At 44.9% G+C, this 16,803-nt stretch overlaps 1 protein-coding gene across 1 annotated transcript in view; it reads right to left on the reverse strand.

The window, feature by feature from the left end:
* Positions 1 to 2,726: 2,726 nt before the first annotated feature.
* Positions 2,727 to 16,803, reverse strand: part of med29 (mediator complex subunit 29) — a 14,516-nt gene continuing 439 nt past the window's right edge. The window contains exons 2-4 of the mRNA XM_020524003.2: positions 10,907 to 10,965; positions 7,877 to 7,961; positions 2,727 to 4,434 (exon numbers count right to left, since the gene is read on the reverse strand). Of these exons, the coding sequence (XP_020379592.2) occupies positions 4,219 to 4,434; positions 7,877 to 7,961; positions 10,907 to 10,965 (360 nt within the window). The 3' untranslated portion in view covers positions 2,727 to 4,218. The remainder of the gene's footprint in view (positions 4,435 to 7,876; positions 7,962 to 10,906; positions 10,966 to 16,803) is intronic.

Below are 16,803 nucleotides of genomic sequence, written 5' to 3' on the forward strand. Positions count from 1 at the left end.
GGTAATCTGAGTCAGTGAATTGTGCAATGTTTCAAAGCCGGCAGCGTACACAGTGGGGTCAATTAATTCAGTCCTGCTCTCAGCTGTTCCATTACAACAGGCCTACAAATGCCTGGCTACACTCAGACATAATGCTCCTGAAATACAACAAACAATCCAAGCAGCAGCATTGTAGAAAGGAGCTGAAGGTATAACACAGGACTACGTGCATCAGGTATGCTAAACAGTGAAAACACCATATGACAAAGGCGAGGGATTCCACAACCTACGAATCAAATCAAAGCTCTGTCACTTCCAGTTGTGAATGCTGCCGGATGATTAAAGATCTTGTCAGCGCAGGCAGCTCCAAATGTATCCCTGTCCTCAATGATGGGGAAGCCCAGATAATCAGCGCAACAAGGCTGAAGTACTATCTTCAGAACAACATGTCAAGTGGATGACCTTTTTTTCTGAGGCCCCCAGCATTACAGATGCCAGTCTTCAGCCTGTTCAATTCACTCCACAGCTATCAGGAAATGGTTGGAAACACTGGATACTGCAAAGGCTATGGGCCCTGACAACATTCTGGCAATACTACAAAAGGTTTCTGCTCCAGAACTTGCCACACCCCTAGCCAAGCCGTTCCAGTCCAGCTGCAACAGTGGCATCTAGCCAGCAATGTGAAATATTGCCTAGGTGTGTCCGGAACACAAAAAACAGGACAAATCCAACTGGCCAATTACAGCCCGACACAGCAAGATGATGGAAGAGGTGTCACCTGTGCTTTCAAGTGGTGTTTACTCTCTAGTAACCTGCTCACTGATGCTTCAGTATTGCATCACTTGGTCACTCAGCTCACAGTCTCATTACAATCTTGGTCTGAAGTTAGACAATAGAGCTGAACTCCAGAAGCGAGGTGCAAGTGGCCGTCCATGACATCACCATAACATTAGACCAAGTCTGGCATTGAAGAACTCTAGCAAAATTGAAGTTAATAGGGGATTCTCTTCAGCGAGTTGGTGCAGACTTGATAGGCCGAATGGCATCTTTCTGCACTGTGGGGATTCTATGATTTGGAGTTAAGTTCTCCACTGCTTGGAGCTCTAGCTCCGAAGATAGTTGTCCTTGTTGGAGGCCAACCCACAGGACATTTCTGCAGGAGTTACTCAAGGTTGTGTCCTTGGCCCAACCATCTACAGCTGCTTCATCAATGACCTTACCCAGCTGTAAGGTCAGAAGTGGGGAGCTTCTTTACTGATTGCACAATGTTCAACACCATTCACACGGCTACAATACGACTTGGACAACATTCAAGTTTGGGCTGATAATCTGAAGTAACAGTCGTTGCTTGTGGGCCATGAATATCTCCAACAGACAAAATACAACTATCATCAAAAAAGCCCATTATTAACATCCCGGAGTTCCCATCAACCACAAGCATAGCTACAACAGCCACATAGTACTGTAACTCTGAACACAGGACAGAGGCAGCGCATTCTGTGCTGGATAAGTCTCCTTTTGACTCCCCAGACCCTGTCCACTACATACAAATTAAGAAGCGTGAAGCAATACTTTCCACTAGCCCGGCTAAAGGCAGCTCCAGCAACAAAGATCTATGCCATCCAGGACAAAGCTGCTGGTGCCATCCACCACTTTAAAAACCCAGTCTTTCCACTTCTGATGCACAATGGCAACATAGTGTGTACACACACATGCTGGCATTGTCCCAGATGCTACCTTTCCCAGTAATCTGATACCGGGTCAGGGTTATTCGGGTAGTTTGCTGCTATCACATGTTGTGTCTTAGCTTTGTTTCCGGCCTATCTGATGATTAATGATAGAGGATATGTCATTTCCGTGCATCTACAGAACGGCTTCAGTTCCCAGACGATATTCCACAACAACAGCAACAAGCACAACTACACTTGGTCGGGCTTAGTCTACACGCACAGTGCTGTCAAAGAGTCCCAGGATTTTGACCCAGTCACACTGAAAGAACGATAATATTGTGTCAAGTTAGGAAAAGCATGCAGTAATGTTCCTTCGTCAGATCATCAAGATTTAACCATGGAGTTGTGCTAAGATGGGCATGGATTAGAAAGGTGACAACAGATTAAAGCATTTCAAACAGGAAAAGGAGATTGGAGATGCAACATGGGGCAGCACGGTGGCTCAGTGGTTAGCACATCTGCCTCGCAGCACCAGGAACCCGGGTTGAATTCCACCCTCAGGCAACTGTCTGTGTGGCATTTGCACATTCTCCCCATGTCTGCATGCGTTTGCTCCAGGTGCTCTGGTTTCCTCCCACAGTCCAAAGGTGTGCAGGTTAGGTGGATTGGCCATGCTAAATTGCCCATAGTGTTCAGGGATGTGCAGGCTAAGTGGGCTGGCCATGGGAAATGCACGGTTATGGGGATAGAGTGGGGTGGGAGGCCGCGGTGGTGGGTTTGGGTGGGATACTTTTTGGAGGGTCGGTGTGGACTCAATGGGCCAAATGGCCTGCTTCCGCACTGTATGGATTCTATGAATGGTTTGTAAAGGATTCAGGCTCAAAGGCTTAGAGGAAGAGAACAACGGTGACAGATTAAAGGTACACTTGGTGATGTAATCATTTACTATGTCAGCTCATACTGGGGTCAGAAAGAGAAACTGAGTGGTTTCAAAAGAGAAGCAACTTGGAGAAAGAGAAAAGACGAGAGAGACAGACATTCAACTGAACCATTTAAACCACTCTTCAGCAGCCATTATCATTAGCTATATACATCTTTCAAATGATCCTTTATTGTATGAAATGTTTGTCATGAGTAAACTGCACAAATACCATCAAGGTGTGAGATGTAAACATGCCACTCTATAGAAATGCTCACATTAATTGTACATTTTATTTAAAGAGCTCAAGAAATAAGCCCGGTATCTATCCTTGCTAACTGCACTGTGACAAACTTCAACTGGCTTTTATTCCAGAGGGGAGTTGATCCCTCTTGCGGGTCCTGGGAGGGAATCAGCCAGGTCTGAGTGCACCTCAATAACAGATTAGGGGTTAACTCCAAAGTGGCCATAGCACCAGCTGCTGAATTCCTCACCTATGCTGCAATAATTTCACAGCTGGGGAAGATCGTCACATGTCAATGGCTATACTAAGGGGAGGTAGGGAAATATGAGGTGACTGCGAATGGGTGTGTGTGCTGGTCCAGTGACCAGCTGAGCCACATGGATCAGCGCCCCCCACTCCAGGCAAGGCATCCCGATAGTGCGATCCAGCAAGAGTCAGCAGCACCAGAATGATGCTGGACCTGAAAGGGATAAACCATGAGGATATACTGCATAAACTACACCCACATTCACTTCAGTTTTAAAAAACAGAGCGGGTAGTTTAAGCAAGGGATTCGAAATTATAAAATCATTTTGTAGGATCAATTAATTCCTCCGGTGAGGGGACATCACAACAAAGGGGCTTAAAGCTTAAAAATTAGAGGGATGCCCCTCTGGGGCAAAGTTAGCAAACTTTTTAGGACATGTGGAAATCAGGAACTCAATTCCCTGAAGAATTGTGGATGTTGGGAATCAACTCAAACACTCAAGGTTGAGTTCCGAAGATTTTTGTCAAGATAAAGGAGGGTTAAGGATGGTTATAGATCAAAGGAGTTAAGGTACCAATTAGTTTCAAATTGAATGATGGAACAGAGTAGAAGGACTGAATAGTCTGAGCTGCCAGCCCTTCTTTCAGGGAAGGATTAAATTTCAGTTGAACTGAATTTCAGTGTCAGCTGCCATCCTCTCTCAGGTGCCCTGCTCCCTCAGCCCAGCCAAGTGCAAGTCTTTGTGATAATTCTTCAGGAGTTGTATTTTTCTGTTTCAGAACGTGCTGCTGAAAGTAGTTAAGAGGACAAATGTGCACATTCATAGATTAGATGGAATGCAGGTGACGGAACTGCTGCTTACTGCAAGCAATCTCCTAGCTCCTCACGTACACCTTACCCACCCCTCTCCCACCCCAACCACACTTCAACAAACAGGAATAGAGTCTCTCGGTCACACAAAACAAACAGGATTGAGGAACTGAGACAGAATGCACCCTGAACCTGTCAGAGGTTACGCCCGCCCTCCCTCCCCGCCCCCATAACGACCTTGTCTGAAAGCACCAGGAGACACGAGACCTTGAGGCAGTTTGAGTCCTGATCCTGGAATCGCACATTCAAGGATAAATGCCAAATGGGAATGCAGGCACCCCAGAGCTGTTCAGATTTGGCCCTTGCTGGCTATCCGCTTAGAGCACTCCAGCAGGGCATTGTGAATGTCCTTGGCACAGGAGATTTGCGACTTGATCATGCTGAGGTACTGAGTGTACGACTGGCTCTCTGTCTGCACAGTGTCCGGCTTGGTCGCTGTGGGAACCAAGTTAGGCGAATGTTTGGAACTGTCGATGCTCTGGGAAAGGCACTCGAATGCCAGTCTCTGCAAAAGAAGGGGAACAGTCACCAGTAAAAGTGAGAGAGATCAAGGTCTGACACCCATTTCTTGAGCTAATCCACGTGGAGGGCAATGCAGCCGTGTCCAACCCCTGGCTGCACAGGACAATACAAATCACTTGAAAAAGGGTAGTGGGACATCTGGCTGACCCTAGACCGTACTGACTAGATGAGCTTTAGCTCAGTGCAAACCCCTCACACTCTCTGAACCAGAGGGTCCAGGTTACACATCACACTCCAGCAACTTCAGTACAAAACACGGGAATGACCATTCACAGACAGTCAGCTCTGAGGAAGCACAGCCAGACGGTCAGTACTGCAGGAGTGCTGCACTGCCCGAGGGTCACAACTCAGGGAACAGAGCACTGTCAGAGATTCAGTACTAAGAGAACGCCACACTGCTGAGGGGTGTCAGTGCTGAAAGAGTGCCACGTTGTCAGGGGTCATTACTAACTCAGAATCTTTTTATTTACAAAGTCAGAAGTCACACGACACCAGGTTATAGTCCTAACAGGTTTATTTGAAATCACAAGCTTTCAGAGTCCTGACATGACCTGATGAAGGAGCAGCGCTTTGAAAGCTTGTGATTTCAAATAAACCTGTTGGACTATAACCTGGCATCGTGTGACTTGTGACTTTGTCTACCCCAGTCCAACATGGGCACCTCCGCATTGTTATTATTTACAGCACAGAAAGAGGCTATATGACCCACTATGTCTGTACCCAGCTAGCCCCGTTCTCCAGCCCTACCTCTGTAGTCTTCTAACTTCATCCCTTTCAAATATATATCCAGTCTCTTTTGAAACCACCTCTGGAATCCGCCTCCACCACTCTCCCAGGCAGCACAGTCCAAATCTTAACAACTCTGGGTAAAGAAGGTTCTCTCCATTTCACTCCTGGCTCTCTCTAGTCTTGAAATTGTGACCCTGAGTTACTGGCATACCAATCAGTGGAAACAGAATATTTTTCTTTACTCTGTCAGAATTGTTCATAATTTTGATCACCTCAATAAGATCACCTCTTAACCTTCTCTGCTCCAGGGATAATAAGCCCAATTTCTCTAAATTGTATCTGAAGTCCCTCATTCCTGGTATCATTCTAGTAAATCTCCTTTACCCTCTCTCCAGGGCTTTAACATCCTTCCTTAAATAAGGTGCCCAGAACTGAACACAATACTCCAAACGTGGTCTGACCAATGATTTGTAGAGGTGTAACATCACTTCCTTGCTTTTATACTTAACGCCTCTACTTATAAACCCAAGGATCCTATATTCCTTAACAAATGTTTCATTCTAAAAACCAAAAGAACAGCAAAAACAAAAACAGTAGTTGCTGGAAAAGCTCAACAGGTCTGGCAGCATCTGTGAAGAAAAGGTCACCAGACCCGAAACATTAACTCTGATTCTTCTTCACAAATGCTGCCAGACCTGCTGAGCTTTTCCAGCAACTACTGTTTTTGCAAGTGTTACATCTTGCCTGGTCACCTTCAGAGAATCATGTACATGAACCTCATGGTCCCTCTGTTCCTGCACTCTCCTCATAAATTGCACCATTGTGCCTGTACTGTCTCTCACTGTTTCTTCTATCAAAATGCATTACCTCACATTTCTCTGCATTGAAATTCATCTGCCAGGTGCTGCCCACTTGGCAATGTCCCTCTGAAGTTGCTTAGAATTATTCTCACAATTCACATTCTCTCTAACTTAGAATCATCTGCAAAGTTAGAGATTTCGCCCTCAACACCCATCTCCAAATCATTCACATAAATCAGAAAAAGGGTCCCGACACCGATCCCTGGGGAACGCCACTTTCAATTCATCTCCAAACTGAGAAATGCCCATCTATACCTACCCTCTGCTCCTACCTTTTATCCAACTTCTAATCCATGCTGCCAAGGACCCATCAACCCCAAACATTCCTAATTTGCTAACCAACCTGCCATGTGGTACCGTATCAAATGCTTTCTGAAAGTCCAAACGTACAACATCCACAGCACTACACTCATCCACAGCCTGAGGGTATGTGGCACTGGTGGAGGGAGCAGGTTTCCTCATTTTGAGGACACTGTGTTCCTTCCAGTTCAGCTGGAAGTTCAATGTCCCATAGCACTACTCCAAATTGCTGGGAATTCTCACACTTCCCTTCACAGAGTCATACAGCACGGAAACAGACCATTTGGTCCAACCAGCCAGCACCAAACATACTCCCAAACTAAACTAGTCCCACCTGCCTGCGCTTGGCCTATATCCCTCCACATATTTTTATTCATGTTCTTATCTAAATGTGTTTTAAATGCTGTACGTGTACCCACATCCACCACTTCCTCCGGCAGTTCATTCCACACATGAACCACTCCCTGTATAAAAAAAGTTACCCCTCATGTCATTTTTAAATCGCTCGCCTCTCACCTTAAAAATATGCCCCCTAGTCTTGAAAACCCCCACCCTAGGGAGAAACTGCACCTGCCATTTACTTTATCTATTCCACTTATGATTTTATAAACCTCTATAAAGTCACCCCTCAACCTCCTACGCTCCAGTGAAAAAAGTCCCAGCCTATCCAGGGTCTTCTTATAACTCAAACCCTCCATTCCTGGCAACATCCTGGTAAATTTCTTCTGAACCCTCTCCAGCTAATAATATCCTTCCTATAACAGGGAGACCAGAACTGGACACAGTACTCCAGAAGAGGCCTCACCAACGTCCTCTCTTCAATAAATGCCCTTTAACACTTCATGCCCACTTGATCAGTCCATCAAAAGCTTCCTGCAGTCTACAAATTTCTTCCCAATTCTCAACAGACAACTAATTTTCATACAATCTCCAAACGGTTTAATCATGGCACATACATTTAAGTCTAAGTCACTGATAAATACTACAAACAGGAAGGGCCTTTCAGTAACTAAAATGTTAGTCAAACAGTACTCTCTGCTTACTGCCATGGAACCAATTTCGGATCTAAATTACCATCTCGACTTGGAATGACAATAAATCATCATCAATTCACCAATGCTGGGTCAAAATCCTGGAATTCCCTCTCCAACAGCATTGAGGGTGTCCCCTCACCAAATGGACTGCAGCACTTCAAGAAGGTAGCTCACCACTACCTTCTGAAGGACAACTACAAATAGGCAATAAACATTGGCTCAGCCACCCACATCCCACATCTCCCTGTGTCAGACTGACATGATACCCGAGTGTACAGCACTCACTCTGCAAAGGTAATGCTGTTTGTAACTAGAATTCACAGCTGGGATAACCAGTAGCTGGGCTGACATAGCGCACTCAGGCAGGAAAACAGCTTAAGGTACGAAAGGTACATTGAGTTGAGGTAAAATTGAGACCCAAACAAGAGAACAGATTAGGTAGACTACCAGGTGAATACAAGGCTGTCTGGACAAAACCACACTTAAATCCAGTCATACTCACCAGGCACAGCTCTACCTGGTCACAAAGAGCATAAAACTCTTCTAAACTCTTATCAAACCTTTGCAGGGCTGTGTCATTGCTCTTCCTAAAGAGTAAAAGATAACGACAGTTAATTAATTGATTTTATTCTAACTACTTGTCTCTCCACTCTGCCCCCAGTAGGAATATACGAACACGACACTCCAGCCTCTGTACATTGCTCGTATGTCCAGCTGGTGGCAGTAGTTCTCCATTCAGAATCTACAAAACACCAGGATTCCTCACAGACCCTGAGTTCCAAGAGTCTGAGGGGGACCGTTCTCCGAGGCGTGAAGCCTCCCAGGATCACGCACCTGCCTGAGAAGGTGTGACAGGACACTGTGTGCAGGCAGCTTTACTCTACTTTTAACAGATTTGTTTGGTTAGATAGAGTTTAAATGCTAAAGGATTTATGGGTTATGGTGGGGGGGCTGCTGCAGACAGCAAGGAGGGATTACAGTCAGATCAGCCATAATCTTATTAAATGGCAAAGCAGGCTTTAGGGGCCAAGTAGCCTGCACCCTGTTCCTGTTTCCTACACTGTTACAGTTCACGTCACTTTGGGTGTCTCAAATGGGAACTGTTTCACTGCCCCGGACTGATTTGTTTTGCCCCGATTAAATCCACAAAGCCTGGTGTTACTGGGTGGAAAGCCAGTGCAACAGAAGCAGACTGGAAGTAAGCACCAGGAGATGACGAACACTGAATTGAGCACTATCTCCGATTTTCTCTGAACAAGTTACTAACACATCGGCAAGGCTACGTAGTGTTGGGTGATTGGGATTTTCCATACTCTTGGACCCACATCATGTACACTTTCACTTTGCAATTAACCACTTAACCAGATTCCTGGTTTCACAGAAGCCCCTACCTTATCCGTGTCTGAGGAACATAGGAATAGGATTAGGCCATTCAGCCCCTCAAACCTGTTCCACCATTCAATGAGATCATGGCTGATCACAGATCATAGAATCCCTACAGTGTGGGGACAGGCCCTTCGGCCCAACAAGTCCACACCGACCCACAGAGCATCTCACCCACATCCATCCCCCTATAAACCCACCTAATCTACACATCCCTGAACACTCTGGGGGCAATTTAGCATGGCCTGCACATCTTTGGACTGTGGGAGAAAACCAGAGCACCCGGAGGAAACCCACGCAGACATGGGGAGCATGTGCAAACTCCATACAGACAGTTGCCCGAGGGTGGAATTGAACCTGGGTCCCTGGCGCTGTGAGGCAGCAGTGCTAACTACTGAGCCACCATGCTGCCCTAAATCTGTGGCCTAATGCCATATATCCGTCTTTGCCCCATATTCCTTAATACTTTACTTAACAAAATTTTAAATCTGAGATAAATTTAACAGATCCAACAATAAGGTGCCATGTTAAAGGTTACTTCACAAATTAAGAGTTCATGCTGTAGGAAGTGTAACTTGTTAGCAAGAATAGAGGATTGGTCAGCTGACAGGGAGCAGAAAGTAGGGATAAACATTTCACTTTTAGATAGGCTAGCTGTAACTGAACGCTACAAGGATCAGTACTGGGTCTCACCTATTTATAATCCACAGGAATCACTTCGATGAAGGGACCAAGTATGAGGTTGTTAAATTTGGTGATGTCACAAAAAATTGGTAGCAGATTTAAGTTTTCAAGAGGCTATAGGGAGTCTGCAAAGGGATATAGATAACAGATTAAGCGAGAGGGCAAAAATGTGGCAGATGGAGTAAAAAGGTAAGAAATGTGAACTTGTCCACTTTGGCAGGAAGAATAGAAAAGGAGTAAATTATTTCAACGGAGAGAGGGATTAGAGAACTCAATGGTACAGAGGGAGCTGGTGCCTTCAGGCATGAATTACAAGAAATTAGTACACAGGTACAGTAAGTTATTAAGAAGGCAATTGAAATATTGCTGCTTATCACAAAAGGAATGGAATATAAAAATAGGTAAGTGTTGCTCCACAGGGTATTGGTGAGACAGTAGCTGGAGATGGTTTACAGTTTTGGTCTCTTTACTAACCATGTGATATAATTGTATCAGCAACAATTCAGGAAAAAGGTTCACTCAGCCGATTCTAGGATGAAGAGGCTGTCTTACGAGGAGAGGTTGAGAATGTTGGGCTGATATGCATTGGAATTTTGAAGAGTAAGAAGCGATCTTATTGCAACATTTAAGACCCTGAGAGGGCTTGACAGAGTGAATGCTGGGCAGATGTTTCCCCTTGCAGAAGAGACTAGAACCAGGTGACACAGTTTAAAAAAGGGATCTTCCATTTAAGACAGAGATGAGGGATTTTCCCTCTCTCAAGAGGGTTGTTAAATCTGTGGAATTCTCTTGCCAGTGAATTGGTCACTGACTATATTGAACAGCAAGTTAGACAAGTTTTTGACTGACCGGGGAGTTTCAGATTACAGATAGGCGGACAGGAAGGTGGGGTTGAGTTTAGAACCAAATTGAACTGGATCTTATTGAGTAGTGGAGCAGGATTGAGGAGCTGAATGTTTCAGCAGTTGTTCTCCTTGTGTGAGTCTCTACAGGACATCGAGATTGGGGATTGAACCAACTGGCTCTGTTGTCACAAGTTATAAAGACCACCTCTTGGCCCTATCACCAGCAGTGAGGATTTAACAGTAACAATGCTGCTGCCTACTCTGAACCAGCTCACCATTCTTCTGGCCTTAGTGAGTCAGAATATCAGAACAGGAGGAGGCGTTCAGTCCTTTGAACCTCTTCTGCCTTCCATTTAGATGATGGTTGTTGCAAAGGCAGTACAAATGCAGCCCCAGTGCGCCACCTGCTGGCTTTATTATTGTAATGCTCACACAGTGAGGGCAATGCACCCAGCCATCCTCATGTCAGTCATGCATCACGAAAAGGCTGCTTCCGGACCACACATCTGTTTTAACAAGCTCGAAGGCAACTCAGAACACAGCTCACACAGTTAAGATGCTTCACCTTAACAAGTGGTGAACACACCTGCCCGTACATGCTTACAGAAAAGGATACTCACTGTCCATTGTCAATGGTTGTGTTTTGGGACAAGTTCAGAGCTGCAATCCTCATGAGATTCTAGAAAGTAAACACAATGTTCACTGTGAGAAGGATAGATTCAATCATACTACATACACAAACTCTCTATCTCTCACATACAGACACACACAGTGTGGACCTCTCTCTCGCTCACAGACATACACACAAACACATAGCCTTTTACATATCATGTCAGAAACCACAGTTGCTGGGGAATGAATTATAGAACATCTATTGTCCCTCAGGCTGAAACATTCAAAAAAAGGTGGTCTTCCCTCTAACACGGGTTACAATCACTTCCACCTCAGGTTAAAGGCCTAAACTATACTTTGCAGTGAAATTTACACAGATGCAGCGAACTTCCAGCTGCATTGTGCGGTGACACAGCTGTCCACAGTGCTCAGTGAAACAACATTACAACCTTTAATGGCCATCACCACCCCTAGCACCCTGAGCTCAGTCAGATCCGACTCTGAAGCCTTGGATTTGCTTTAATTGGGAACATGAGGTCATCAGAAAACTTGATCTCGGATACTGGAGACAACAGCAAAGTGGACTAGTAACTCCGATAGGCAGACATACTGCTCTGAAAACTTGTAAAGATCCATCCAACCTGAGTAACTGAGAAATTTCAATTTCATTCATTCAACAAATCAGGAAAAGTTAGTGTCAGTGATTTCTCCATCTGCCGCCTACATCTCTTTCATTTCTAATAATGATTACGAAATGACTAAATTGTCATTAAAAGCCGTCAGGTTCACTAATTTCCTTCAAGTCCAACAACTGCACAAAACCAAGAAGGACAGAAAAGTGAACTTGCATTAAAACCGCACAGCCTAGTCAACATCCTCCTCAGTAAGATCTCAGGGCTTGTACCAAAACAGAGAGAGTTATCCCAGATACTAGTTAAGTGACAGTGGATTGCTGTTTAAGGGTATGCCCTGTCTCACTAGCAGAACTGACCACTACAGAGGTGGTGGCGCAGAGGCACACATCTGGGAGCAAGTCCCTCTGGAAATCCTCACTGCTGACTCCAGAATCCGTGAAGTCTCACAGTATGAGGTCAAACATGGGCCAGGAAACCTCCACTCCTTCGGCTGATAAATCAATTCTCCTCCATGCTGAATACCACTTGGAGGATGCACTGAGGGTGGCAAGGATACAGAAAGGACTCTGCTTAGAAGCTTCAATACTCATCATCAATAGTGGCTCGGCAGCAACACCATTGACCAAGGTAGCCAGGTCCCAAAGAGCAGAGACGCTAGACTGAGTCTGCGGCAGGTGGTGAGGGAGGCAACAAGAGGAAAAACCTGCTTGTCCTCATCAAATCTGCATGTCGCAGAGTCATCAAACCATGACAGCTTCAATAAAACTAACCGCTACACAGTCCTTGTGAAGACAAAATCCCATCTTCACATCAAGAATGATATTTATCATTGACCCTGTTATGTGGCACCACCACAGTGTTAAATGGGATGGATTTCAAACGGATTTAGCAATTCAAAAGTGAAGTGGGTGTTCAGGTGGCACCATGGGGCACCAATGACAGAACTGTATTCAAACGCAATCTGTACCTACATGGCTAATCATTCCATAATTACCATCAAGCCAGGGAATCAATCTTGGTTCAATGAAGTTTATAAGGCGGCCTGCCAGGAGAAGCACCAGGCATATCTAAAAATGTGGCAGCAAACCTGGTGAAGCTACAATATAGGACTACTTGGGTATCAAACAGCACATAATAGGCAAAGCTAAGCGATCCCACAACCAACGGATCAGATCTAAGCTCTGCAGTCCTGCCATATCCAGTCGTGAATGGTGGTGGACAATTAAACAATTCACTGGAGGAAGAGGCTCCACAAATATCCCCATCCTCAATGATGGAAGAGCCCAGCACATCAGTGCAAAAGACAAGGCTGAAACATTCGTGTCAATCTGCAGCCTGAAGTGCCGAGTGGATGGTCCATCTTGGCCTCCCCCAGAGGTCTCCAGCATCACAGCTGCCATTCACTCCATGTGATATGAAGAAAGAACTGAAGGCACTGGATATTACAAAAGGTCTGGGGCCTCACAATGTCCAAGTATTAGTACTGAAGAATTATATTTTATGGCTAGTCCTAGAATACAAGATATAGGAACAAAATTAGGCCATTCAGCCCATCGAGAGTGCTCCATTATTCAATCATGGCTGATATGTTTCTCAGCCCTACTCTCTTGCCGTTTCCCCGTAACCCTTTATCCCTTACTAACCAAGAACTCATCTCTCTCTGTCTTAAATACATTCAATGATTTTGCCTCCATAGCCTTCTGCAGCAATGAGTTCCACAGATTCACCATCCTCTGGTTGAAGAAATTCTTCCTCATCTCAGTTCCAAAGGGTCGTCCCTTCAATCTGACGCTATGTCCTCAGGTCCTAGTCTCTCCTGCTAGTGGAAACATCTTCTCCATGTCCACTCTACCAGGCTTCTCAGTATTCTGTAAGTTTCAATCAGATCCCACCTTCATCCTTTTAAATTCCATGGAGTACAGACCCGAAGTTCTCAATCGCTCCTCATATAACAAGCCCTTCACCCCAGGATCATTACTGTAAATCTCCTCTGGGCCCCCTCCAACACCAGCACATCCTTCCTTACATACAGGGCCTGAAACTGCTCTCAATATTCCAAATGCAGTCTGACCAGAGCCTAATACAGCCTCAGCAGTACATCCCTGCCCTTGTATTCTAGCCATCTTGAAGTGAATCCCAGCATTGCATTTGCTTTCCTAACTGCCAACTGAACCTGCATGTTAACCTTACGAGAATCCTGAACTAGGACTCCCAAGTCCCTTTGTGCTTCAGATTTCTGAAGCCTTTCCCCAAGTAGAAATAATCTACACCTCTATTCTTCCTAACAAAGTGCACAACTTTACACTTACTCACACTGTATTCCATCTGCCACTTCTTTGCCCGCTGTCATCTGCAAATTTAGCAACAATGACCGCAGTTCCGTCATTCAGATTGTTAATCTGTCATGTGAATACCTGGAGGTCTCATCTCAACACTGATTCCTGTGTCCATTAGTCACAGGCTGCCATCCTGAAAAAGACCACTTAATCCCCACTCTCTGCCATCTGCCAGTCAGCCAATCCTCTATCCATTCCAGTGTCTCACCCTTAACACCATGGACACCTATCTTGTTCAGCAGTGTCCTGCATGGCACCTTGTTAAAGACCTTCTGGAACTCCAAACAGATCATGTTCACTGGCTTTCCTTTGTCTAACATGCTCATTACCTCCTCAAAAATTTCTAACAGACTTCTCAGGCATGACCTCTCCTTGACGAAGCTGTGTTGACTCAGCCCTATTTTATCAGGCACTTCCAAGTACTCCACATTCTCATCCTTAATAATGGACTCTAAAATCTTACCAACGACCAAGGTCAGGCTAACTGGCATATAGTTTCCTGTCTTCTGCCTCCCACCCTTCTTAAACAGGGATATTACATTCACCATTTCCCAGTCGTCTGGGACCCTCCCTGACTGGTGATTCCTGAAAGATCATCAATGCCTCTACAATCTCCACAAAGCTAGTTTCTTCAGAACTCTTGAGTATCACCCACCGGGTCTGGGTGATTTATCCACCTTCAGACCTTTCAGCTTCACCAACGCCTTCTCCTCACTGATGGCCACCATACTCACCTCTGCCCCCTAACTTGCTTGAAGCTCTGCTATGCTACTGGCGTCTTCCGCTGTGAAAACTGATGCAAAGTACCTATTCAGTGCCTACGCCATTTCTTTGTTCCCCATTACTACTTCTCCAGCCTCATTTTCCAGGGGTTCAATGTCCACTCCTGCCTCTCTCTTACCTTCTATATATCTCAAATAACTCATGCAATCTTCTTTTATATTACCAACTAGCTTACCATCATATTTCATCTTCTCCCCCTATTGCTTTTTTTTTTAAGTTGTCCTTTGCTGGTTTTTAAAGGCTACCCAATCCTTTGGTGTCCTGCTCATCTTCACCACATTGTATGCTTTTTCTTTTGCTTTTATCAGTCCCTGACGTCTTTTGTCAGCCACGGTTGCCTTGTCCTCCTGTGAGTACACCTCTTCTTCCTTGAGGTGTATTACTGCTGTGCGTTCCGAATTACCCCCAGAAACTTCTACCATTGCTGTTCCACTGTCTTCCCTGCTAGACTCCCATCCCAATCAACTCTGTCCAGCTCCTCCCTCATATCATTCGAGTTAACTTATTCAATTGTAATACCGTTACATCTAATTCAAGCTTCCCTCTCTCAAACTGCAGCATGAATTCTATCATATTATGGTCAGTGTCTCGTAGGGGTTCCTTCACTTTAAGTTCCATCATCAAATCTGCCTCATTATACATCACCAAATCCAGAACTGCCTGTTCTCTAGTGGGCTCTACCACAAGCTGCACCAAAAAACCATTTCATCAACATTCCATGAATTCCTTTTCTTGAGATCCAGTACCAACTTGATTTTCCCAGTTCACCCACATATTGAAGTCCTTCATGATTAATGCCCCCCTTCTAGAGTCATACAGCACAGAAACCAGAAATTTGCCTTGTGTCTTTTTTAAATTTCCCTCCTCTTACCTTAAAAATGTGCCCCCTAGTCTTGAAATTCCCCATCTTAAGGAAAAGACAACTACCATCAACTTTATCTATACCTCTCATTATTTTATAAACTTCTATCAGGTCACCTCTCAACCTCCTACACTCCAATGAAAAAAGTTCCAGCCTATCCAGCTTTTCCTTTTAATGCAAACCTTCCATACCCAGCAACATCCTGGTAAATCTCTTCTGAACCCTCTCCAGCTTGATAATATCCTTCCTATAACTGGGCAACCAGAACTGTACACAGTATTCCAGAAGAGGCCCCACCAACGTCCTGTACAACCTCAACATAACGTCCCAACTCCTATACTCAAAGGACTGAGCAATGAAGGCAAGTATGCCATATGCCTTTTTAACCATTAACCATCCTGTCTATATGTGACGCAAACTTTAAAGAATTATGTACCTGCACTCCTAGGTTCCTCTGTTCTACCCAAGGCCCTACCAATAATTGTATGAGCCCTGCTCTTGTTTGTTGTGCCAAAATACAATACCTCGATTCTGCCATTTTTCAGCCCATTTGCCCATTTGATCAAGATCCTTTTGTAATCTTAGAAAACCTTCTTCACTGTCCACAATGCCACCAATTTTGGTGTCATCTGTAAACTTACTAACCATGCCTTCTATAGTCTCATCCAAATTATTTATATTAATGACAAACAAAAGAGGACCCAGCACCGATCCCTTTGGAACACCGCTGGTCGTAGCTGTCCCCTTATGAGCTGTGGCTTAAGTTAGATTCCTGACCCTTACCATACTTTCTGTCCTATTACTTGTTCTGGAAACTTGAATAACCCTTGCAGAGGCTTCAAGGCCCTTTAACTTTTTCCATAACTTTTCATGCAACTGAACCCATCCCTGCCCCCCCAACTATTCAGTTTTAGTTTAAAGCCCTAGCCAAGCTGTTCCTGTACAACACCAGCATTACCTGACAATGTGGAAATTTTTCCAGGTATAATATTTACAAAATGCATGTCAAATTCAAACCCACCATCAGCTCCATTGACCATGAGCCGGAGAAGAACCAGCCCTATGAATACTGCAGCTATAAGAGCAGGTCAAAGGTTGGAAACTCTGCACCAAGTGTCTAACTTCTTGACTCCTGAAAGTTGATCAACCGTCAGCAAGTCAGGATCTAGCTGACCCTTGACCTAATGACCATGGATCCAGCTAACCCTTGACCCCAGGCAACATAGATCCACCAACCCTTATCCCAGGTGACCATGGATCCAGCTGACCTTTGACCTGATGATTGTGGA

Source organism: Rhincodon typus, chromosome 39 (assembly GCF_021869965.1).
Source record: "Rhincodon typus isolate 14 chromosome 39, sRhiTyp1.1, whole genome shotgun sequence".
Lineage (NCBI taxonomy): Eukaryota > Metazoa > Chordata > Chondrichthyes > Orectolobiformes > Rhincodontidae > Rhincodon > Rhincodon typus.